This window comes from Cynocephalus volans, chromosome 8 (genome assembly GCF_027409185.1).
Source record: "Cynocephalus volans isolate mCynVol1 chromosome 8, mCynVol1.pri, whole genome shotgun sequence".
Classification (NCBI taxonomy): Eukaryota; Metazoa; Chordata; class Mammalia; order Dermoptera; family Cynocephalidae; genus Cynocephalus; species Cynocephalus volans.
The window spans coordinates 37852123-37877588 of record NC_084467.1 but is presented as its reverse complement, the minus strand read 5'-3'; the positions used below and the strand labels follow the sequence as shown (position 1 = coordinate 37877588).

The 25466-nt window shown below is 49.0% G+C and overlaps 2 protein-coding genes across 2 annotated transcripts; one reads left to right on the top strand and one right to left on the bottom strand.

Annotated features, from left to right (window-relative positions):
* Positions 1–3455: 3455 nt before the first annotated feature.
* Positions 3456–13309, bottom strand: LURAP1 (leucine rich adaptor protein 1). Its single transcript, XM_063106924.1, has 2 exons — positions 13053–13309; positions 3456–4522 (listed from the first exon to the last, which is right to left on the bottom strand). Exons 1-2 carry the CDS (start codon positions 13248–13250, stop codon positions 4001–4003), a joined length of 720 nt encoding a protein of 239 aa, XP_062962994.1. The 5' UTR covers positions 13251–13309; the 3' UTR covers positions 3456–4000.
* Positions 13310–16509: 3200 nt separating this feature from the next.
* Positions 16510–25333, top strand: POMGNT1 (protein O-linked mannose N-acetylglucosaminyltransferase 1 (beta 1,2-)). Its single transcript, XM_063104401.1, has 22 exons — positions 16510–16598; positions 17052–17225; positions 17844–17958; positions 18081–18199; positions 18807–18872; positions 18963–19076; positions 19929–20046; positions 20225–20323; positions 20482–20609; positions 20949–21019; positions 21253–21328; positions 21533–21616; positions 21703–21744; positions 21972–22030; positions 22351–22423; positions 22505–22633; positions 22718–22843; positions 23850–23914; positions 24113–24157; positions 24388–24523; positions 24809–24918; positions 25018–25333. Exons 2-22 carry the CDS (start codon positions 17106–17108, stop codon positions 25103–25105), a joined length of 1983 nt encoding a protein of 660 aa, XP_062960471.1. The 5' UTR covers positions 16510–16598; positions 17052–17105; the 3' UTR covers positions 25106–25333.
* The last annotated feature ends 133 nt before the right edge of the window (positions 25334–25466 follow it).

The window sequence follows — 25466 nt, the reverse complement described above, 5'->3', positions numbered from 1 at the left end:
CTTTTGGATTTACACACATTCATTGAACAGGTGTCACTGAACACCCAGCGTGTGCCCGCTACCACAAACACAGTGAGCTCGTGTCCACTCCAACCCCCCAGCTTTCTCACCGAAGCTGCCACTGAGCTTCCAGTCAGCCCAGTGCTCAACCTCACTGCCCCCATCCTAAGTGCAGGCCCTGACACCTGCCCACTATCATGGTCTCATGTCCCCTTGATGGAACCATCCCAGCCAGCACCACCCCTTACCCTCCCAGCTGTTCCTGCAGCTGGCAGGAGCAGTCTTATCTCTGCCTTTATCCTGAACCCTGACAAAAGCTCCCAGCACAATTGGCTATATGCTCCCTGTGATCATACTTTCAACATCCCGTTTTCCTCTTATTCTCTCATCTCTCTGCTCCTGTCTCCCTTTTCCTCCCTTCTCCTTTCTTTAAGCTCCCAACAGCTTCTCCCTGTAACCCAGAAAAATCTAAGCTAACAGGAGAGCTGTGCCTTAACCAGACATTCTAGAGGGAGGTAGGAAGGACAAAGGATGTGTGTTTACCGGGGCTTCTGGGCTTCTCTCACAGTGAATTGTCATCTAAGGGATTCAGAGAAGATGCCTAGACCTACCTGGAGTACCCAGACAGCCTCACTCACCCCACCTCTCCAGCTCCTCACCACTCTCAGGTGCTTATCCAACTGGCCTGTAATTCCTTGACCTGTGAAGCCCCACCACCCACCCACCTCTTTAAGATCTATCTGGATTCCCTAACTTCACCGTTCCTTACCCCAACCCCTGCTTCTAACCTCCAGGTCTGAAATGCTGAGCTCTGTCCCCATAATGTCTAGACCTTTTCCCCCTCCCTTCCCAGAAAAAATGGTTGGTCTGGGATTGATTTTCCTCAAACTGCAGTCCAGACTAGTGTACCCTTCATCCGGGCCAGGCCCCACGTTCTCTTTCATCACAGCCTGAAGCTCTTTATCTAAAGACTGAGCTGCTTTTTTTAGGGTGGTGTGAAAACTTGAACATTATAACAGAGGGAAAATTGCTTCTCGTCCTTTTGGGCTTCAGTGGTGTTGACTGAGAATAGTCTGGCTGTATGGTGGAGTTGTGGGCATGCAGGCAGATGATCTGGGTTCTCTAACCTGGGCACTGCCACAGGCTTACAATGGGTAACGCTGAGCAAGTCTATGCCCTCTCTAGGCCTGACTCTCTAGCCTGTCTGTGCACTGAGGGAACTGGTCTTCTGGAAGGCTGTACAGTATTTTTTTTTTTTTTCTTTTTCGTGACCGGCACTCAGCCAGTGAGTGCACCGGCCATTCCTATGTAGGATCCGAACCCGCGGCCGCTGGGAGCGTCGCCGCACTCCCAGCGCCGCACCCTCCCGAGTGCGCCACAGGCTCGGCCCCTGTACAGTATTTTGAGCTCAGAGGTTCCACCCATTAATCAACAACTCCAGCAATGGTGCAAAATGGCCACAAGGGGGAGGGCAATCTCTTCAGCTCAGGACTTTGTAGACTGAACAAGTGAGCCCTAAAGAGGAACACAATGAACAATGGTAGTTACCCAAGGACACACTACAAAATGGCAACAGAGTAGGGATTGGAATAGGAATTCAAATTTTCAGTCTGAGGGAAGTCAGGAACCCCAGGGCCATGAGGAGTGGTAAGGAGAAGTCTGGTGGGCAGCAAAGACACTGAGAATGTACTTTGGAGATTTCAATCACTTTCAGGGGATGGGAAGACAGAGGGTCCTTAGGGAAGAGCCCTGGACTGATGTATTGCTCCAGAAGGATCAGAGTGTGTTGACCTAAAACAAACTGAGGCTGAATATATAAAGCATAGGTTTTATTGGGCCAATATGACCATTGCAACCATGGAAACACATAGGTCAGGTCGCCCTGAGAAATGTGCTCCAAAAAGGACCAGCAGAGCTCAGCATTTTATAATCACATGAAGGGGGAAGAATCAAAGAGAGAGAGAGACAGCTCTACCCAGTCACTTCATCAGGTTTTCTATTGGTTGTACATAACGTATAGATTTGGGATTGTTACTGGGTTGTATCTGATATGCAGGGATCTAGGGTAAGGGTTAGAAGAAGCATTCTAGGTTATTTTATGACTTTCTGGAGCCATCATGTCTGCTTCTGAGTAAAAATGGTCTTATGATAGATAATGTTTTCCAGGACATGCAGACATGGACCTGACTACTGACTTATCCCAGATCTCCCAAGGCACTACAATTTAGCCAACCTGGTCACAGCAGATTTTTTTGTTATCAGGTAGCAGTTGCAAAACAAGTCTTGAGGAGTTTAGGTAAAGTAGAGATGACCAACTTGGCTTCCTTTCCTTTGCTAACATAGAAAGAGAAGTAGAGAAATAGCAGGAGTTACTCCAGGATTTGGGGAAGACTCCTCTAACTCAGGAGGGCACAGTGAACAGCCAAAGATCATCTGACATCCTTTTCCCTCCTTTTTCCCTTCCAGTACTCTAGTTTCAGGGCCCAGGAAAGATAGAGACCAATATATGGGGAGTTACCTGGGGTTCAAAGGGTTAACGTCCAAGAATTCATTCTCTGATGTCAGCTATAGCCCTTGTCCCTCCTCTCTCTAGGCCTGTCCCCTCCCTGAGCCCCAGGTTGGCAGCTTCCCTAAATTCCTTCTTTGGTGTAATTCCCTAGGGCTCTATGACCCAGACCCAGACCCAGACCAGTCCCTACTCCCTCCTCTGGTCCCAGGAGTCAAGGGCTTGCTCTAAGGGACAAAGGAAAGAGGACTTTCCCTTGCTCCCTCCCTGTCCCAGGATGGGGCCCAGGGACCGAGGAGCCTCTGTCTTTCCCTGCCATGCCTCCACATTGTAGTCCAGACAAGGGGATTCCTTGTGTCCCAACCTCAGGCAGGCATCCTTGTGACCAAACGGTGGAAGGCAGGGGGCAGGGTGGGGGAAGGGTAATTACAAAGTCAAAGAAGATGACACCTTCCCCCATCCAAAATGCTGGTACACCCCCAGAACTCTGAGGCCTGGCTCCCATCAGCAATGGGGAGAAGAGGCCAGGAATCATCTGCATAAAAAAGGCCTGAAGCCTAAAGAGGAAACTGAGAAGGTGTAGAGACACAGAAGCTGGACCTCTGGCAGGCAGATATAGAGCCAGAATACAGGAATGGGGACAACCCAGAGACAGGGTAAGACAGGAGACTGTGCCAGGCCAGGCCAGGCCAGACAGACTTGAGAGCCAGAGGGGGAGGCCGCTGATGGTTTCTCTCCTTCACAGCACAGGGATGGGAGTGCTGGCACCACAGACGCATCACAGAGGAAGTGAGACCCCAGAGGATAAAGTAAGAACACCTTGTTTAGAAAGAAAAACCTTCTGAAAAGAAGCACAAACCTCTGACAATGAGAAACTTTCCTGCCAGGAGGGACGATGTGTTCTCACTCACAAGAAGTAATGGTATGGACAATAAATGATATGGTCTCACTTAGAAGCAGGGGCTCAGACACTCCTATACCGTTCTATCACCACCCAAGGACTGGCACCGAGGAAGGGCTAGTCCATCCTGGCAGGAAATGACATCACTCAGCAGATATGAAGGGGTGGGCCTACCAACCCCAAAGGCTTCTGGGAATGTCCATGTCCCTTCTCAATCCTAGATCTTGGCCAAAATGGGGGCCAAGGCTTCTAGAATTTGGGTGAGGTATTTACACCCCCATCTCTTTATCAGTGATCTCCTGGGGGTCCTAAATTCCTTACCTAGTCAGGAGGGAGAGGGGAGAGCTACCACTATGTTAGGAGCCATAGGCCAAGCCTCTAGAGTCACTATTTCTATGGAAATAGCTGTAGTGACTTGCTAAATAAAGGATAAAGGCAGAGACTCCCTAGGGACCAGGAGAGAGCCAGGTTTCCGTGGTAACTAATTTCAGTACAGCCTCTTCCTAGTCCCAGATTGAGGGAGAATAAATTTTGAGGGAGACCAGGGCTGAGGGATGAAAGAGCCACAGAAGTACAAAAGGGTGGGAAAGTTGTTACAAGAAGGTCACATCATCCTGGCACTGCCCCCAGTACCAGTGGTCCTCGAAGCCCAGCTTGGCACTCTTGTCCTCTGGTGACTCAGGTGGTCCACCTTGGAGCCCCTCCCCTGGAGGCTTCTGCACAGCCTTCAAGCTCCCTAGCCTGGTGGCTATCAGGTCCACCTCAATCCTGGCCCTCCCCCCACCAGGTAGAACCTTTGCCCAGTCCATCTGAGGACGGGGAGCCCCTGGGGGGCCCTGTTCAACCAGCTCGCTGGGGGCCACCGTGTCCAGGAAACTGCCAATAGAGACACTGTCCAGCCGGTCAGTGAAGCTGGTGTCTGGCAGGCTGTCCCAGCTGCCTCGTCTTGAGCGGCCTGGGCTCCCGCCTGTCAGGCTATACTGGCTGCTGGTGAGGCTGCTGCAATGGCTGGTCAATGTGCCCCGCTCCTCCAACAGCCAGCGTATCGCCTCGATGCCCTCATTCAAGGTCACCAGCTGCTGCAGGATCTTCACGTCAATGGCTCTCAGGTAAGCCTGAGGGAGTAGGAGAAGAAATTAGTCCTAGGTTCTGGGCCATGGGTTTCCTCAGTGTTTCCAGAGGCTCCTACCTTATGGGCCAACCAATTATGCTTCACTTCCAAGAAGCATGGAAGTACAATGGTTTAGAGCTGACTGGTTAGCTCATTCGGTTAGAGAGAGGTGCTGATAACACACAATGGCCGGGGTTTGATCTCTGTACTGGCCAGCCAAAAAGAAAAAAAACACCTGGAAATATAAAGGTTTAGAGTGTGGCCTTTTTGTGCTGTTTAAAATTTCAGCTCTACCACTAATTAGCTATATGACTGTGGGCAGCTTTCTTGTCTTCTTTGAGCCTCAGTTTACTTGTTTGCAAAACAAGGCCAAATCACTCACCTCACAGGGTGTCTGTGAGGATTTTGAAATTCTGTTAAGTATTCAGTCCAGTGCCTAGCACAGAGTAAGGTCTCAGTAAATGTTAAGTATTAAAATCCAATCCCACTGAGCTTGCAACTTCATATTTAGGGTATTAACTATTGAAATGGTCCAGATTCACCAGTGAGACTTAAACACAGCCGAACAACAGCCTGATAGAGTGTTAATTGGGAAGCAGACTGGGCCAAAAGGAGGTAGAAGCTGGGGAATAAAAAGGGAGTAAACCGGGTTCCCTAGTTCCTTCAAGGTGTTAGTAGCAGGTGCTGAGGGAGGAAAGAGTTAGCTAGAGTTTAAAAGGATCAGAATCCCACTAGCTGGGGATTCAGGGCTTCCTTCTACCACATACCAGTCTCCCTGTCTGTACTGGAAGTAAGTTTACTTACTGGTAATCTCCAGGGTCCCTTCCAAGCTCAGGTGCACTGAATTGCCTTCCCCAAGCACAAGTTTGAACCTGTCCCTCTCCTGCTCAAGAGCCTTGATGAGCTTCGCACCGCTCTTAAAGAGCACTGAATCCTAACCACGAGACTACCAGGGAACTTTGCACTGCTTAGAGGAGGAACTCTAAACACTTTAGCAGCTGGCATTCAAAAGCGAAGCATAATACAGCTCTTGCCCATCTCTCTCATTTCACCTCTAGCATACTTCTCTGTGAACCCGAGGTCCTGCTACAACATGACTTAGATTTAGTTTTATTAAGTTTTACTTTTAATCAAAGTAACAGAGGCACATAAAGAGGTAAACAGTTCTACAAGATTTATTATGAACAATAATAGTTTCCCTATCCTAGTCCTAAATCCCACTTCCCAAAGAGAAATACTATTAATTTTTTAGCCGTTTATTTTGGTATTTACCTACTACTCTCCAAATAACATGCTTATGGTGCAATTTCTTGATTTTTAAGTTTTAGGTGTTTTTATTGACTTCCCACACTATAGAAGGTTAAGGATTTAACTTCCCTGCCCACTCCCCACTTCCCTGCCATACAGACACCTTTCCCATCTCCCCATCCTCCTTATAGTAAAATTATTCAGTGTTTACCTTCTTAGAATTTGGAAATGCTATTTACAGCTAAGCCATGTATTTTACTATAGTAACTTTTTATTTATTACAACTTTATGTTTTACTTAGAATTATGATTTTGCTTTGTTATGTAGTTATCAGTAAGTCATCCCCAAACTCTCCCCTAATTGTCTTAATTTCTTTCTCAAGGCTTTTAAACATACAATATGTTCTATCTAGTTCATCCCTTAGAGGCATCTCTTTAGGAGCCTCCTGATCTGCTCCAATCTGTTTCCGCTGCACAATTCTCATCCAGGGATCTCCCTTTGCTATCGTCTTGGGGATTCCATTTGCCTCTTTCCTGCACTGAATCCTTTGTTTCCTAGATCCCATATTTTTTTTTCTTGATTTACTCCATTTAGGTAAGTGGTGCTTTTCCTCCAGTAGCATCCTGAGAAATTCTGCATAGGAGGTAAATGTCAAAACTTTGCATGTTTTAAAATGTTATTAGTCTCACCATGCACTGTTGATAGTTTGGCTGGGTATATAATTCTATGTTGAAAATAACTTTTCCTCAGGATTTAAGGCATTGTTCCATTGTTTTCTAATTTTCAGTGTTACACTTTGAAAGGCTAATGCCATTCTAATTCCTGATCCTTGTATGTGACCATTTTCCCACTCTTGCTGTAAATTTTTTAGGATCTACTCCTTGTTCCCAGTGTTCTAAATTTTCACAGAAATTTGCCATGGTCTGGGTCTATTTTCATCCATTGAGCTGGCCACTTGATGGGTTCTGTCAATCTGGAAATTCATGTCCTTCTGTTCTGGCAGATTTTCCTTATTTATTTGATGATTATTTCTCTCCTCCTTCAATATTTTTCTATTCTTGTGGGATTTTTTTTCCTCTTCCATCTCTTTCTATATCTGCCCTAGTTTCTGAAATACTTTAACATTATCAACTCTTCTTTTGAGTTTTTCTTTTTTCTTTCTTTCTTTTTTTTTTGGTTGCTAGCCTGTACAGGTATCAAACCCTGGGCCTTGGTGTTATCAGCACTAAGCTCTAACCAACTGAGCTAACTGGCCAGCCTTTTCTTTTTAAGTTATATTTTATATTTCCAGTGTTGCTTCTAGTTCTCTGAATGTTTTCTTTCTTTTTTTTAATAGCTTCCTATTTTTGTTCATAGCTACAGTATTATTTTTTATCTCTTTAAGGATATGGTTAATGATTTTTATAAGTTCTCATCTCCCTGTGTTATCTCCATTTCACTCAAGTTGGTTTTTTTTCTGTTTGTTTAGGTCTATATTATTAGAGGATGAGATGTCTTATAGTCTTTAACTGCTGCTCACACTTCAGGGAGGGTCTCTAAACTGATTGGGGGCTGGCCAGTTAACTAAATTGGTTAACACATGGTGCTGGTAGCACCAAGGTCCAAAGTTTGATTCCTGTACTGGCCAATTGGCAAAAAATAAATAAAATGATTGAAAATTCTGTTTGTATGTATGGGCTTGTCAACTCTGAGCCTCACTACAGGATGATTTGATTGGGCTGTTTGATTAGAGAATGTCTGAAGCCAGTATCTTTTTTTTTTTTTTTCTCTTGGGTTCATCATATTTCCCATATTGTACCCATCTAGAAAGTATAATGTAAGCAAGGCTGCCAATATTCTGCAAGCCAAGTAGGGATAAAGTCTGGGAGGGATATTTCATAATATTTAGTACATTTTATTTTATTTTATTTATTTTTAAAAAGATGACCAGAAAGGGGATCTTAACCGTTGACTTGGTGTTGTCAGCACCACACTCTCCCAAGTGAGCCACGGGCCAGCCCAATATTTAGTACATTTTAATTGGATACCTCTTGCCCTCAACTGTGCTGCTGTCTCCCAGTCTGGTGATTATCGGTTATATTCTCTCTATATATATGGCATTTGATGAATGTTTATTGAATTATTCAGGAAATAATTGTTTTATTTACATCTACAATGATAAACCAGAGTAAGACCAAGCATTTGTACACTGAAAAAAACTAGCCACTGGAATTAAACAGACCTGGATTCAAATTCCAGTTTTGCCATTAATGAGACTTTTTTTTTCTTTAAACCTTCATTTTTTTTTTATTATAATATTAGGATACCATCTAATTTAAAGGCTTTTCCTGAGAAATGAAATGAATATATTAATATGCATCGCATACTACCTGACAAGTATTAGTTAGGCAATACATGATAGCTATTCGGCTCTACGTATTACTATGGTCAACTTATTTACTATGGCATAAGCACAGAACAAGATTTTACACCCGAAGTTATTTGCATTTTTGGAAGAATATCACAAATATCATTAAATTTTTTTGTTTGTTTGTTTTGTTTTGTTTTGTTTGTTTGTTTTTTTAAGATGACCGGTAAGGGGATCTTAACCCTTGACTTGGTGTTGTGAGCACCACGCTCAGCCAGTGAGCGAACCGGCCATCCGTATATGGGATCCGAACCCGGGGCCTTGGTGTTCTCAGCACCACACTCTCCCGAGTGAGCCACGGGCCGGCCCTAAATATCATTAAATTAAACAAGTAATTATTGGGTACTTGGATTTTCTAATAATTACAAAGATAATGAAGAAATTGTCGCTGCTTAACAGAAGCTTGCAGTCTCAATAAGGAGAGATGAACATAAATAACTGAGATATCACAGACCATACAGATTATTAACAACATGATAAAGATTATCTTCAATTCTTTCATACTGGGGACAAATATGAGTATATTAACAGGGAAAACAACAGTCCTAGTCCATGACCAGACTAAATGCATTAAACAAAACTCCTCATACTAAAAACTCTTCTGCTGTTTTCTCCCCTCTCTATCCCTCCCTTAGTTCATTCCTTCCATTCTACTCTTTCCAAAACAGTCTTTCCTCCAGTCTTCTGCTAGATAAAGGAGTGGCTGGCATATGGTTGCACAGTTAGGGAGGGGATCTTAGTATATGATTCCTTTTTTTTAAAGATTTTTTAAAAATTTTAATTGACACTTTGTAATTGTACATGCCTATGGGGTAAATTTGATATTTTGATACATATATATGTTGTATAATGATCAGGTCAGGGTATATGATTCTTAAACAGACATTCAACAAACCCTTTTGTTTCAGCCCCACTTGTGCCCCCAAGTTCCAGAAATACCTGGTGCTTCCAATTCCTAAGACCTTTAAGGGTTTTCGTAGTATAAAATGGGTTGCTTTTCAGCTTTTCCCATTGCTGGTTTGGGATTCAGCTTTTTTCAGGTCTGAGTTTCTTACCACTCTCCCTTCTGTTTTTCAGCTTCCAAAATTTTGTTCCTATCATTTTCTCTCTTATTCTCATTGTCGTAATGGCTTCATGCCTTTTAAAATAATCCTTCTATTGGCTTTTTAGGGAATGGAGGTAAATGCATGAGTTCAATCTACCACTGGGAACTGCAATTTACAATGACTTTATTCACTCTTCAAGGCCCAGCTCAAATGCCACCTCCTCTAGGAAGTCTTCCCTGCCCTTCATCAAGATGGAATTCATTCAGTCAGTCATGGAACAAATATTTATTGAATGTTTCTTTCGGCGTGGCACTGTGTTAGATGAAGGAAGAAAAGGGACCATTTCTTGCCCTCAGAGGGTTCATAGTCTAGTGAGTAAGATAAGATAATAAAGCAAGCACTCAAAATTCAGCGTGGCAAATGCAAGGGGAAACAACTGCTGCACAGAGGGCTGGGGATACCAACCAGGGTGAGGTCAGAAAATGCTTCCTAGGATAAGGAACATGAGCTGAGACTTGAAGGTTAAGTAGGACTTAGCCAGACAAAGAGGTGGAGAGAAGCATTCCAACCAGAGGAAACAGCCTTTGCCCCCTCCAATTCTAAGTGACTTTTCCAGGGCACAAACCCAACCATGGTGTCACTCTATAGCCAAGACTCTTCCAGGAGGCCCTCCCTGGGTTCCAACAGTCCTTATACATCCTGTGCTAGAGTCATTACACTGTCTGCCTCCTTCCTTAACCCAGACTTGAGCTTCCTCAGAGCAGGTCCTGCCCAATTAATTTCTGGTGCTTGGCCTAGGTTTGGGTAGGTCACATTCAGTTCTGTGATTCTCTTGCCTTTACTATCCTCAGCCTCATTGATGGTTCCCAGGGTTCAGGGACTGGGTTGTACTGTGTTGCTGGGAAATGAATCTCAGGACCAGATTCTACAATCCTGTGACAGTGGGATTCCCTGACTGTGACAGCATCACTCCCCAGAACAGAAGAAAGCAAGGCTTTCTTGCCAAGAAAAGAAACACTCATTCCATATAATCTCTTTGGAAATAGAGAGGGGGATAAACAGCTCAGGCCACGTGCAGCCTCAGAGGCTACCCTAACCCAATTCTCTTCCCAGGAGGTTCAGGCTTTCTATTCTTCCCTTTAACATAGACATATCAGACTCTGCCCAGCCCTGGTATCCTAGGTATAGCTCTCTCATTGCTCAATCTAAATCAGGCCCTGGGGTAAAAGGTGGAGATCCCAGCCCTAGCTCCTTGGTGGTGGATTGAGATTCCTGGACTGTTGTCACTAGAGAGGCTCTTACAGATCATCTGGTTCCACAATCCCACCTACCCCAATCTCACCACCACCAAGAGGCAGAAAAACTGAGGCCAGGAGACAGACAGGGCCCTGCTAAAGATCACAAAATGATTCAGAAGGAGAGCCAGGACTTGAACCTATGACTTCCTTCTTCTTGCCTAAAGCTTTTTCTCATACCACTCCACGGGGGTGGGTTGTCATAGCAACAGTTCTTTGGGTCAGAGAACTAAGGAGGGAAGGTTGCCATTGTTTCCCATTCCCACATATTCCAGAGCCTGGCTCTTTCAATCAACCTTTGAAAGGGGGAGGGAAGTGAGAGGAAAGAGGCCTGGAGGCAGAGTTGACCTCGGCCCCAAGGGCAGGCCTGCCCACTCCCTGTAAGGAGAGCTGGCAGAGGGACAATTGAAGGACAGTCCTTAGATTGAACCAGTCCTGCCTCCAGTGGTTCCAAGGGAAACCCCCTGCCCCACCCCTTGTCCTTCCTGAGTGCAACCCATTGGGCAGGGCAGAGTGCATGAAGGGATCAATGACATCCTGGCCTGTGGAGGGAGAAAGTAATGGGGTAGGGATCCTCTCCTTGTTCCAGCCCCAGAGGGCTCCCTCCCTTGTGCTCTTCACAGGCAGCCTCAGGCCCCAGGCCAGCTGGGTCAAGAGTACAGAGAGACAAAATCAGAAGTTAACTGTACCTCCTTAAAGTTTACAAACAGGTAGTCTCTTGGGCCGGCCCGTGGCTCACTCGGGAGAGTGTGGTGCTGATAACACCAAGGCCACGGGTTCGGATCCCATATAGGGATGGCCGGTTCGCTCACTGTCTGAGCGTGGTGCTCACAACACCAAGTCAAGGGTTAAGATCCCCTTACCGGTCATCTTTAAAAAAAAAAAAAAAAACAGGTAGTCTCCACTAAGGCAGAAGAGAGTTAGAGCCAGTGAGATTAGGAATGGCTCCTCCACTATATGAGTTCAGGCAAGCCCCTGAACACCTGCAAGCAGGTTTCATCTGTGAGATGGCAGAATTGATGACCACTTTTCTCATTTCAATGACATAAAATGTGTTTAAAGTGTCTGGCACAAAGCAGGTCTCAACGGTAAAGATGTAAAGTGTAGTCAGATGATCTGGGTTCAAATTCCGGCTCTGCTTATTACTTTTTGCATGACCTTAGCCAGTTACTTAACCTTTCTGTGCCTCTGTTTATCTATGAAATATCACTAACCTAATAGGGTTGCTGTGAGGATATAAAGAACTCAGCAAGATGCCTGGCACCTGCAGTCCATGAAAGTTCATTTTCAAAGCAGGGCAGTCTAGATAGGCTCTTTCTAGGCCTTGAGGTAAGGTTTGTACAATAAGCCAAAACCAGTCCCACCTCCCCCCTTAGGTAGGTACAGTCACAGCCCTGCTTTGGAGAATTTGGCACTCACCTGCAACCTTCAAGGCCAAGCACACACTTGGCATTCAAGTCCTTCCCCCAGGGAACCTTCCCTAACTGTTCCACCGACCAGGCTCTCCTCCCAGCCTCTCATCTCAGGGAGTGAGAGCCCTGGCTGGTCTGGGAGCCCTCATGACCCTCCCTCTGATCCCTCACAGATCAGCCTGGCACAGAGCTGGGCTCACAGTGGGGTTCCAGGAAGACTTATTTGCTGACATTCTCACTGTGGCTTCTGGTTCTGGGCCAGGGAGCGGATGGCAATTCCTTAGTTCCCCAGAACTGGCTACAAAGCGGCAGCAGGTGTAAATCACCTCCTTCACCGGAATCAGGGGCCTAGGGAGCCTGCTGAGGACCCAGCTGCCCTTTTGGCTCTGAATCTAGACCAGCAGCAACAGGGAAAGGGGAGAGTTGCTGTTTCCTCTTCTCCCCAAGAAGGTACAGATGAGATCCAAATATCCAATATACCTGGAGATTAGTTAGATTGAGTCTCAGGTGAGGGAATCAACACTGCTGGTGCTGCTACTCCGTCTCTGCTAGGGGTCTAGGAATTTTCAAATATTTTAAGAGGAGCTGGGGGGTTGTTGAGGAAACAGAGGATGTTTTCAGTTCCCCTAGTCCAGGCAGTTTTCAGCAAATATGCCTATCTCTTCTGTGCTCAATCCTGTCATAAACACCAGGGTCTCAGGAACCAAACCCTTTCCCAGTTGACGAGAAAAAACTGGCTGCCTTAAGATGGGGGCTGAGAGGCGGGAAATAGGTGGTCCCTAAGGGGCGGGTGGGAGTGGGGTGGGAATCTGTGCTGTGCTAGGGTCTCAGTACTTTCCAGCCCTCACCTCCCGGCTCCCATTTGGCAGGAAAAACTTCCATGAGCCTGTGCCTCCCACCCCAAGTTCTCAAGACCCATCAACACCTCACTCATTCTTGGGGTAATTAAAGGACGTCACTCCACCCCTACCCAGGGTTTGTGGATTGATCAGATCTGGGAGGGATCCTGAGGAGTCAGGTGGGAAGTTCTAACTCCCTCCTCTCCAGCCTAACTCTGGGGGCGTGAGTCTCCCTTCCGGCTCTACGCTGGGGACCCGTCTCCCCGGCCCGTGGATCCCACACTCACCAGCTCCATCCTCAGAGCCACGATCTTGTCCCCAAGGCTGTGGCCCGTGCTAGGCTCCCCCGGGAGGAGCAGGGCGCCAGAGGCTCCCGGCTCCCACTCGCCTCGCAGCCCGCGGAGCAGCCCTTCGGGGGTCTTCCTGCCCACCTTGCCCTCCACGTCTCGGAGGTCAGGCGTCTGGGACTCCACAGTCCCCTCCATGCGGGCCCAAGCCTGAACAAGGCTGGGCGACCAGACGCCAGGGTCCCGCTCCCGGGGGTCCTCTTTTCCCCGCAGCTAAGGCGGAGCGGAACCGGTGGGTCCCCGCCCGCGCCGCGCGGGGGCAGGAGGAGGGCGCCGTAACACTCAGAAAAGCCGCGCACAGCAGTGTGTAGCTACGTATTCGAGTGCTGCGCACACAGCCTCTGGATGGCGTGGGGCGGCGCGATCTCACATTTGGACCTGAAGGAGCATTCGGAGAGCTCATTGCTTTTCCCCACTTTGGCACTGAATCCAGCTAGGCACACAGCAGGCGCCCAATAAGTGTTTTCTGCATGAAGACTAAGCAGCCTCAGTCAGTCAGGGATGTGGGAGTTTAAGGAACAGTGGTAAAAGAGCTGCAGAGGGTTTGGAAGCCTTCCTGGAGTAGATGATCTGGGTCTGAAACAATGACTAGAATTTAGCTAGACACACACCCCAGTGGCTAGACTTCAGACCAAAAGAGTAAAAAGTGAAGTTCTTCTGGCCAGTGAGGAGCAGTCAGTATTGAAGCTGAAGAGGTCTGCATGGGCTTCGTCTTGCTCAGGCTTACACGCAAGATGCTTCCTAAGTTTGTGCATATAAATTATCTGTGAATCTTGTTAAGATGCAGGTTCTGATTCTGTAAATCTGGGGTTGGGCCTGAGATTCTGCACTTCTAACAAGCCCCCAGGTAATGGTCATGCTGCTGGTCCAGGGACCACACTTTGAATAACCACATTATAGAATATGGTTGGAAGGTGTTTGGATTTTATTCCACGGGCAATGAGGGACCAAGAAAAACTTTGTTTCGTTTTGGCTTTTAATCCAAGTAATTCCAGCCCATGGTTACAGAAGGATTTACAATAAAAATATAGTTACCCCTACCATACCCTTTCACACCTCTAGGCCCACTCCCCAGAGGCACCACTTTGTTATTTTTTTCTGGGGTTTACACCCATAACCCTAAACAATAAGCTCATACCACTACTTAATTTTAAACATTGTTTACTGGCTTCCTATTAAGATAAATATGCATATATGGATTTAACTCATACTCTGTACTTCCCTTCCCCCATTGGCCCAATATATTTCTATCATTATTTTTAGTTCATCTGATGGTTACCTTTGTAATTGTATGTAATTTTATCTTTTAACATATTTTTCCACAGTATTTCTTGATCTGTGGAAGGGTTTTAAGTCAGAGATTGACAAAATATTTGCCTTTTCAAAAAGTTACTCTGGATTTTGCAACATGAAAGGATTGGAAGGGTAAAAATCTGGAGTCAAGGAGACTAGTTGGAAGGCAACAAACTGAAATGGCCTGGACTACGGACTGGTTATGAGGTTGGAAAAGAATTAGACCAGAATGGAGGGCTCTTTAGGAGATAGGACTGGGTGACTGCTTCCATTCATTTAGTTATGATGGCATTCGATGCATATTTGTTCAAAAATACGAATGATTTCAACAAATATTATGGAAAGCCTACTATGTGCTAGCCATTGTGTGTGGTATGGAGAATACAGTGGTGAGCAAACATACCTGGACTGGACACTGTAGAGAGACAAAGAGTCAAGGATGACTCCCAGCTGTAGCCTGATGCAATGCACCAAGGAAGGGAACCCATAAGAGATCTGGGAGTGAGAAGAGATGATTCCAGTGGTCATGGTGTTGAGCTGAAGGGGCTTGTGAAGATGTCCAGGAAGCAGTTGGACACGGATCATTCTGGACCTCAGGAGAGAGGTTAGGACTGCCAGTGGGAGTTTGAGAATCTAGATGGTAACAGAGGTTATGACAGTGAATGAGATCTTCCATGGAGAGTGAGTTTGAGAGGAGAAGAGAATCGGAGTAACCCTGAGGAACATCTTTTTATTTTTATTTTTATTTTTTGGCAGCTGGCTGGGATGGGGATGCATACCCTTGACCTTGCTCTAACACCAAGTTCTAACCAGCAACGTCTCTTTAAAATAATAATAAAATATGTTGGGTTTTCTTCTATTCTAATACATACTTATTAGGAAAAGCACCTATTGCATCAGCTCCTAAGACAAGTACTGCTAACACTCTGAGGAATACCACCCCACCATTCAGGAAGCAGATGGAATATGGGGAGCTCAAAAAAATCTAACTGGTCTTTTGGCTTCCTCTGTCTCCTTTCAATCCGTTCTCTACAAAACAGTAAAAGTTCTCTTAAAACATAAATCGGGTTGGGGCCAGCCCGTGGCTCACTCGGTAGAGTGCGGTGCTGATAACACCAAGGCCCCGGGTTCGGATCCCATATATGGATGGCCGGTTCGCTCACTGGCTGAGTGTGGTGCTGACAACACCAAGTCAAGGGTTAAGATCCCCTTACCGGTCATCTTTTAAAAAAACAAAACAAAACAAAAAACATAAATCGGGTTGTATCGCCCCTGCCTGCTTACAACTGTTCCATGGCTACCAACTCATTTCAAACAAGCATCAATATCACCTAGAAACCTGTTCGAAGTAAAACATCCTGCCCTGACCCAGACTACTGAACCTAAAACTCTAGGGATGGAGTCTAGCATTCCGTCTTAACAAGCCCTCTAGGAGATTGTGATGCAAGCTAAAGTTTGAGAACCACTGTGTTAAGCTAAGTGCTTTATACGTATTATCTCATTTAAACTTCACAACTCTGTATATTGCCAGTATAGTGCAGTGGTAAAGAGAAGAATTAAGGCCGACTGGGTTTCAATTCCAGCTCTCCCAGTTTTGTGACACTGGGCCTCATTTTCTTTACCTATGATTGGGATAATAGTAATACCTACCTCATGGTGTTTCTGTGGAATTGAATATAAATAACGTACTAGAACAGTGGCAGAACCAGGTTTTTAATACCCCCTGGCCGCCAAAGGCTGTGCATGGCCTAGGCCTAGCTAACAGCCTTGCCCGGGCAGGGTATGCGCGGGCGGTGTGTGGTCTGCGGCCGAGGCCCGTGGCCCGTCTGATCCTGCTGTGCCGTGTGATCTGGTCCAAGGCGCCAGGCCTCTGACTTGAATCGCGTTTGCCAGCAGCGGCGCTGCGGAGCGGACTGGCCTCGTTCAGCAGCCTACCCGCCAGCCGGGCTGCGAAGCTGCAGAGGAGGGTCTCAGGACTCGCCCCTCTCGTCACTGGCAGACACCCTGCCGCGGCCGCCGCCCTAAGCGCCGCCCGCCGCCCTCTCACCCCGCGGCGGCGGCGGCGGCGGCGGAAGCGGGGGGGCGGGCCGGGGCGGGGCCGCGAGCGGCATGGAGGAGGCGGAGGCCGTGGCGCGCGGGGCCGAGCGGTTCGGGCCTGAGAGGGGCTCGAGCGGGGCCAGGGGGTCCTGAGCCGTGAGTGCCGCCGGGCGTGGGGCTGGGAGGGGTGGCGCGGTCGGAACAGGGCTCGCGAGTCCTGGGAGGAAGAGAGGGGTGCCAGATAGGATGGGGCAAGGGTGGAGGATGGTGGGGGAAGGTCGCTGTTCTTTGCCCACCCCAGGACTGGGAAGGCCTGAGGCTTGGTCCTTTTAGGGGCTGATGAACCTTGAGAGCCGATTATCTGGCCTCCCCCTTTGGGCCCTGGACAGCTCTGAGTCAGATAGTTTCCCCAGCCTCAGTGAATTTTCAGGCGATCCAAACCTTCTGAAGGTTTTCCTGCCAGGCCAGGGAAGTTGAGCCACTTTCCCCATGTCACACAGCATGGATTCTTGCAGGGAAGAGATGCTGGGAGGTCCTCCCTCACCTCCCCAGAAGGCATCAGACTTTGGGAGGAGCACCTTATCCCATGTGACCCTCTGGTCCCCTCAGATTCCTGAAGTCATGGGCTGGTGGCCAGAACAGTGGTGAGCCCCCCAATCCGGCATGGACGCCTGGAAGCCCAGCCCCCTCATCAAGCCCTTTGGGGCTCGGAAGAAGAGGAGTTGGTATCTTACCTGGAAGTATAAACTGACAAACCAGCGGGCCCTGCGGAGATTCTGTCAGGTATAGAGATGTCTCAAACCTCCCTGGGGCTCCCTCCCAGCTTTACCCCAGCCTAGACTATGGGCACTGGGATCTACCTTGGCCACCCTCAGCTGAAGAGGGGCAGCAGGTTCCAGAGGGGAAATCTTTTTGTGTCATATTCCTACTACGTAGTGGTTTGGACCCAGAGTTCTGGAACCGCAACTCAAGTACAACGTCCTAGGCTACAGAAACCTGAAGTCTGATCAGGAAGGCTTTGTCCAAGGGCACACACTTGTTAGGCAGTTACAGCTAGGATCCCGGTTTTCTGATCCCCAGCTTGGTTCTCTGGGCCTGGCTTCATCTTTAGGAACCAACTGTGGAGGAACCATGGAAAAGGCCTCAAATGGAAGAATACAAGAGCTCTGGGTAGGGAGGGCCCTCTGATGAAGGGGAAGGGTCAAGGGAGGTTCCCTGGAGGAGCTGGCCATGAAAGTAGGCTCTGGCCAAGGGAGTAGAGCTGGGCAGACAGAGGAAGAGAGAAGAGACAGGTCCCAGGTTCTCCCCGTGCCCTCACTGTAACCAGGGCCCTCCTTTCAGGAAGACCCTCTATGATCTGGAGGGGGTACTCCTCTTAGTCATCTCCATCCCTCCCCTCAGACAGGAGCTGTGCTTTTCCTACTGGTGACTGTCATTGTCAACATCAAGTTGATCCTGGACACTAGGCGAGCAATCAGTGAAGCCAATGAAGACCTGGAGCCAGAGCAAGACTATGGTGGGGCCAGGCTGTGGATGGGGTAGGGGTTCCCTGGGATCTCACGGCCGGAGTGGCAGGCAGATCCCAAGGGTGTGACTCTGCTGGGGAGACTGTCTCCATGACCTTTTGTACCCTCATAGATGAGTCCCTGGGCCACCTGGAACCCCCACGGCGCAGAGGCAGTGGTCCCCGGAGGGTCCTAGACGTGGAGGTGTACTCAAGCAGAAGCAAAGTGTATGTGGCAGTGGACGGCACCACGGTGAGTGGGCCGGGTTCTGGTGTACAGTTAGTACATTCTACTCAGGGCATGGTACACTGGCTGTGGGGTCCACTGCCTGAGTGGGAACTGCAACTCTGCCAATTTCTAGCTGTGTGACTTCGAAGCCCTTAGACTGGGACTAATGGTTTCTGCTCATCAAGATTAAATAAAAAATATGTGAGATGTCATATGTAGTAAGATCTCAAAAATGATAAGTAGTATTAGTAGCAGTTAATTCATTGATTCATTTATTTCATAAGCACTCTCCGGTCCCTTCTTTAGCCTCAGACTTGTGCTGGGCACTGACAGCCTGGAGGTGGTCAGATCGGGCCCTGCCTTGAGGGACTCAGTCTGATAGAGGATTGCGATATCTCCAGGATGAAGCAGAGTTAGTCAAGAACCATGAAAGTCATGGAGAGAAGTGTTGTAGAAAGAGGTGATCTCTTCTGATTGGGGTGCTGTGGAGGCTTCCTGAATGAGTTGGAAGAGAACTGTGTGAACAGATGTAGGCAGGAGGGGAAGTTTCATGCATCTGGTGTTTTAAGTGTCTATAAGACACACCTTGAATGCCAGAGTGAAAAATTGGACTTTGTCTCTGCCACCATAGGTACTGGAGGATGAGGCCCGGGAGCAGGGCCGGGGCATCCATGTCATTGTCCTCAACCAGGCCACGGTAAGGTTCTAGGGGTGGGGGACCCAGACGCTTGAAGGTGGGCTCTCCTTGCTGGAGACATTAACTCACAAGAGGTATGTCCCCTGCCAGGGCCATGTGATGGCAAAGCGTGTGTTTGACACGTACTCACCTCATGAGGATGAGGCCATGGTGCTGTTCCTCAACATGGTGGCACCTGGCCGAGTGCTCATCTGCACTGTCAAGGTCAGTGATTCTGTCTAGGCCTTGTCTCCTATACCTCCAGCTCCAACCCTGCTCATGGCCCTGGATTCTCCACCCCATAATATGCCATAGTGGGAAGAGCCTCTGAAGAAAGATGCCTCAGGTTCCAATCCTAGCCTTGTCAATTTTATTCAGCAAATAGCTATTGAGTACCTACTGTGTGCCAGGCACTGCTTTGGGTGCTGGAGATACAAATGGGAAACAAGACAGAGTTTTACCCTTATGGAGCTTACATTCCAGTAGGGCAAGATTAACAAAAACAGCCAAATAAATAAGTGTATAGAATGTCAGGAAATGATAACTTATGTGAAGAATAAAATAAAGGAGACAGAATGATGGAGATGCATTTTTAGAAAGGGAAGGCCTCTGTGAGGAGGTGATATGTGAGCAGAAAGCTGGAGGACGTGAGGAGTGAGCCAGGTGAATATCTGGAGGAAGAGCATTTTAGGTAGAAAGAGTGGCAAGTGCAAAGGCCCCAAAGTGGGAAGCTTGAGGAACAGCTAAGATGCCAGTGGAAGTGTAGCAGAATAGGGAGAAGAGGGGGAGGTTGGTGGGAAAGAGAACAGAGAGGTGGCAGGGGACAGAGGTGCAGATCTTGTGGGATCATGGTAAGGACTTACTAGCTGGGCACCCTCGGCTGATTCTCAGAATCTCTCTAAGCCTTCAGTTTTCTTATCTGTGAAAGATAGTAACCATACAGGGTTGTTGTGATAATTTAATGAGCTGATTTAAGTAAGAGGTTTTACATAGCACTTGATACATAGTTGGTGCTCCATGAGGCCAGGTCTCCTGGAACCGTATTCAGGAGGCTGACCACCTTCTTTGGTCCCCCAGGATGAGGGCTCCTTCCACCTCAAAGACACAGCCAAGGCTCTGCTGAGGAGCCTGGGCAGCCAGGCTGGCCCTGCCCTGGGCTGGAGGGACACCTGGGCCTTCGTGGGACGAAAAGGAGGTGCTGGCACCAGAGGCCATCCGCCCTGTAGAACTGAGGGCCTGGGAGGAGCAGGACCCCAGGAGATGGGGTGGAGTGGGGGCACATAGTGGGTTGGATGAAAGTGGGCGGGGGGGATAGGAAGAAGCCCCAAAACTGGAGTCTGGGCCCCCATTACCTCTCATCCTGCCCCTGCTAGGTCCTGTCCTCGGGGAGAAACATTCTAAGTCACCTGCCCTTTCTTCCTGGGGGGACCCAGTCCTACTGAAGACAGATGTGCCGCTGAGCTCAGCTGAAGGTGGGGTTAGTGGCACCTGGGCTCTAGAGCAGTGCCTGGGCTGGGGGTGGGCATTTGGATTCTCTTTATGGGGCTTTATTCCCTTGACTGTGTGCCTGGGGCTGTCCAGACCACACTGGCCTGATGCCTCCATCCTGTCAACCCCATCCCTGCCTCAGAGGCAGAGTGCCATTGGGCAGACACAGAGTTGAACCGTCGCCGCCGGCGCTTCTGTAGCAAAGTTGAGGGCTATGGGAGTGTGTGCAGCTGCAAGGACCCTACACCCATCGAGTTCAGCCCTGACCCGGTGAGTGGGGCCTTAGGCAGTGAGGCTTGGACTCTGTCCAAGCTTAACAAAGGACCATAGGGTTCTCCTTCCCCCAGCCTGGGTGGGAACCAGGGACTGAGGATTTATACTGAGCTCTGAAAGACAGGGTGTGGGGGAAGGAGCAGGCCCAGGGTTGTAGTTGGGCTGAGTGTGTGGAGTGGCCAGAACAGAGAAGACCCTCTGCTCCATCCCTGTCTACTCTGGAGTCCCCTCAATCTCATCTCCCACCCCCCACCCCTGCCTGAGAACTCATCCTGAGGTGGGGTTCCCAGTTTGAAGGGGGAATAAGGCAAGAGCTAAAAGCTGTTTCTCTCACAGCTCCCAGACAACAAGATCCTCAATGTGCCTGTGGCTGTCATTGCAGGGAACCGACCCAATTACCTGTACAGGTGAGCCTGGGAGGGCGCTATACCCAGCACTGAAAAGGGGGGTGCTTAGCAAGTGGGAGGGTGCTTAGCTCATCTACCTGCAGGAGGAACTCTTGAGGTGGGCAGAAAAGCAACAGATTCTAAGCCCATTCACCTATGTGAGTAAGCATGGGAAACCTGGGCCCGTCTATAAACATAGGGGAGCCTGGAGTTGGGGGGACGAAGAGGCCCTAACCCATCCCTGGACTCCCCAGGATGCTACGCTCTCTGCTCTCAGCCCAGGGAGTGTCTCCCCAGATGATAACAGTTTTCATCGATGGCTACTATGAGGTAAGTGGGGCTTGGGGGTCCTTGGGTGGAGCAGAGCACAGGGCTGTGGGTGGTGAGCTGCAGTGATTACTGAGGACTGGCAGTCCTCACTGGAGGCAGCCCAGGCAAGGGCTGTGAAATGTGAAGGGCTTGGCGTGTTGGGGCCTTCAGAGGTGGGCAGATGGAAAGTGGTCTCATACGGTGACCAGTGGCCATGCCCCACAGGAACCAATGGATGTGGTGGCACTGTTTGGTCTGAGGGGCATCCAGCACACTCCAATCAGCATCAAGAATGCCCGCGTGTCTCAGGTACCGCCTTGGCAAGGATGGAAGGGGCAGATGCCTGGCCCCACCCTCCACTCCCAAAACTCATGTGCCTTATTCCCACATTCCAGCATTACAGGGCCAGCCTCACTGCCACTTTCAACCTGTTTCCAGTGAGTACTAAGGATAGAACTCTTGGGTCTTGGGAGGGGAAAGGTGCACATAAGGTCTGGTTCCATTACGTAGCGAGCTCTTCCCCTCACTGAGCCTCATCCTCCTGATCTGGGAAATGGGGGTAATGCTGCCTGAGAAGTGGGGTGGGGGTGGAAGAGTCCACAGGATGGAGACTCCACAGGTGGAGAGGCCCTCTTGGGATCATGACGTCCCCCTCATCCTGCAGGAGGCCAAGTTTGCTGTGGTTCTAGAAGAGGACCTGGACATTGCTGTGGATTTTTTCAGGTGAAGGGGATGGCCCTTCTTTGTAGCTCCTGTAAGCTGCAGGGGGTCTCTTTGCTTGACTGGGTCTCCAGGGAAGAAGGCAGTGAGGTGTCTTAGAAAGCTTTCTGGAGGAAGTGAGGTTGAAAGTTGGGGAAAAGCATGAGCAAAAGTAGAATGGCAGGTATTGGAGCTGGAGAAGAAGGTAGGGAGGATGAGTGGAGACAGTGGGAATTGCGGGGAAGGAGGCATGACTCTCAAGTCCCAGCTCCAGCTCTTCCAGCATCACTGTGTGACTGGGTTTGTTCTTGCCCCTCTGAACTCTTGGACCGTGCCTCATTCAGTTTCCTGAGCCAATCCATTCACCTGCTGGAGGAGGATGACAGCCTGTACTGTATCTCTGCCTGGAATGACCAGGTAAACTGGGTGGTCAGGGGTTAGCAGGGAGTCTATAGAGGCCTCAAATTTATGCCTCCTACTATGGCCCCCTGTCCTCAGGGATATGAACACACTGCTGAGGACCCTGCACTACTGTACCGGGTAGAGACCATGCCTGGGCTGGGCTGGGTACTCAGGAAATCCTTGTACAAGGAGGAGCTTGAGCCCAAGTGGCCCACACCAGAAAAGGTACCTGGCAGGGTAGGGTGAATGGACTGGAATCCTCTACCAGTTGGAAACGTCTTAACCTTCATAATCTTCCGTGGCCCCCAGCTCTGGGATTGGGACATGTGGATGCGGATGCCTGAACAACGCCGGGGCCGAGAGTGCATCATCCCTGACGTCTCTCGATCCTACCACTTTGGCATCGTTGGCCTCAACATGAATGGCTATTTCCATGTGAGTGGAAGGCAGGGGCAGGGCACACTATGACAGAGTAGTCAAGAACATGGACTCTGGAGCCAACAAGCTCTGCCACTTACTAGCCATGTAACTTTGGGGAAGTTACTATCCTGTTTTTGCCTCAGTTTCTTTACTTGTAAAATGAAGATAAAAATACTACCTACCTCATAGGGTTATGAGGTTTAAACGAGTAAATATAAATAAAATGCTTTGAATTGTAAGTAAGCATTATATAAGGGTCAGCTGGTATTATTTTTATTATTATCATTCTTAGCACTAGACTGTGGGTGTGGGGACGGTATTTTGGCTTCCAAGCACTGGTCCAGCCCAGCAAGCTCTGCTCCTTCTTGTCCTTGCAAGTGCTGGGGCCCATGCCTCAGCCTGAGATGAGCAGGGAGGTCCCCAAACCCCCACACCCCACCTGGCTGTGTCCAGGGAGCCACTCCCCAGTTACAATCGGGGGTTAGGAGGGCCATGAGATAGCCCAGCCCAAAGGAATGGTTGTGGGAGGAGTGTCCAGCTTAGAACCTCCTAGAAGCCAGAAGGGCCCTCAGAGGCCACTAATACAAGAGTCCCACTCATCTCCCAGAGAGGGGCAGGCATGCACTTCGGGTCACTCTCAGTACCTGAGTCGTAGCAGTTTCCTCTCTCCCAGCCCAGCTTGTCCCTTTGCCCACTACTCCCAGCAGGGCCTCTTTCTGGCTTCTGTGGCTTTAGAACAGCAGGCCCAAGGAGAATCACTAGGGACAGGGTCTAGCTCACGGGTCAGTAGCATGAGCTATCCATGTGGGCATGAGCTCTTCAGCAATGGTGGAGCCTAAATTAAAGCTAGTAAGAGCTTGCCAAAGGTGTTGCAAAGAGGACATGGAAGACAGGAGGAAATTAGAGGGCCCTTTACAGGTCCGGGACTTCATTTGTGGGTCTTGTAGATATGTGGTGGGTCAGTGCGCAGGTGTGGGCCAGACAGTAGAGGCCCTGATTTTCACTCTCACACCCACTCTAGGAGGCCTACTTCAAGAAGCACAAGTTCAACACAGTTCCAAGTGTCCAGCTCAGAAACGTGGACAGGTGGGGGCTGGTGACAGGGCAAGGGGGAGGATATCTGGGAGACTTGATGACCAGTCCCTGACAGTCCCTTTCAATCCTGGGACCTGTGTGTTTATCCCAGCCCTGCTGCCCCCAATTCCCATGTGATTTCTGCCCTGCCCAGTACTAGCCATAGGACCGGAGAGGCTGCCACCTGACCTATTTCTCCCTCCTCCTCAGTCTGAAGAAAGAAGCTTATGAAGTGGAAATTCACAGGCTGCTCAGGTATGGCATAGGGCAATTGGGATGTGTAGGAGGGAGCGAGGAGTCAAATACTGGGGGTCTTGGCCCCATAATTTGCAGAGCCCAGTGCAAAATGAAAATCAGGACCCCTCGTTCAAAAATTATTAAGAATTTCAAGATGGTAACAGAGCATTAAACCAAGCACAGAGCCCCATGTGATATACCCATGAAGTGGACCTTCTTTTAGCCTTACTCCCCAACCCCCACTGCAGTGAGGCCAAGGTCCTGGACCACAGCAAGAACCCTTGTGAAGACTCTTTCCTGCCAGACACGGAAGGCCACACCTATGTGGCCTTTATCCGAATGGAGAAAGATGATGACTTCACCACCTGGACCCAACTTGCGAAGGTGCTTCAACATCACGCCCACCCCGGGAGTACCCATTCTCCTACACCTACACTGCCCCAAGATACGGGGAGCCTTTGTTTGGGAATCTTCAACCTCAGAACCGGCTCTTTATACTCTCAGAACTCCTATTCTACCCTTTTGTCCAAATCCATATTCCAGAGATGCTACCTCTTGCAAATTGGCTGCGAGAAGGGGTGGGGGGCTAGGGCTGTGCCACAGGGTCCTCAGTGGCCCCTCCCCACAGCTCTCTGACCCATGTCTCTCCTCCTACCCCATCCCCACCAGTGCCTCCATATCTGGGACCTGGATGTGCGTGGCAACCACCGGGGCCTGTGGAGATTGTTTCGGAAGAAGAACCACTTTCTGGTGGTGGGGGTTCCAGCCTCCCCATACTCGTGAGTGACCTCTTTTTGCCCTGGGAAATGGGGGCCTAGGGGATTTGGAGGACATAGCTCATGACCTCTTTATTATATATTCTTGTATTATCTTCCTAGAGTGAAGAAGCCACCATTAGTCACCCCAATTTTCCTGGAGCCACCCCCAAAGGAGGAGGGAGCCCCAGGAGCTGCAGAACAGACATGAGACCTCCTCCAGGATTCTGCAGGGCTGGGTACTGTGTACCCCCAGGCAGGCTAGCCTTTCACCCCATACTGTAGAATTTTGTAGATGCTGATAGGGGCTCGGGCTGGTTTGTTTTTAACATGAGACTTAATTACTAACTCCAAGGGGAGAGTTCCCCTGCTCCAACACCCCTCTTCCTGAATTGGAGGCCTATTTATTTACTTCCTTGTTGGAGAAGGGCAGGAGAGTACCTGGGAATCATTGGGATCCCTTGGTCAGCTGATCCTGTCCTTTGTACACACCCTCATCCCAGGCCTGGCTCAGAATCTAACCTATTTATTGACTGTCCTGAGGGCCTTGGAAACAGGCCAAACCTGGAGGG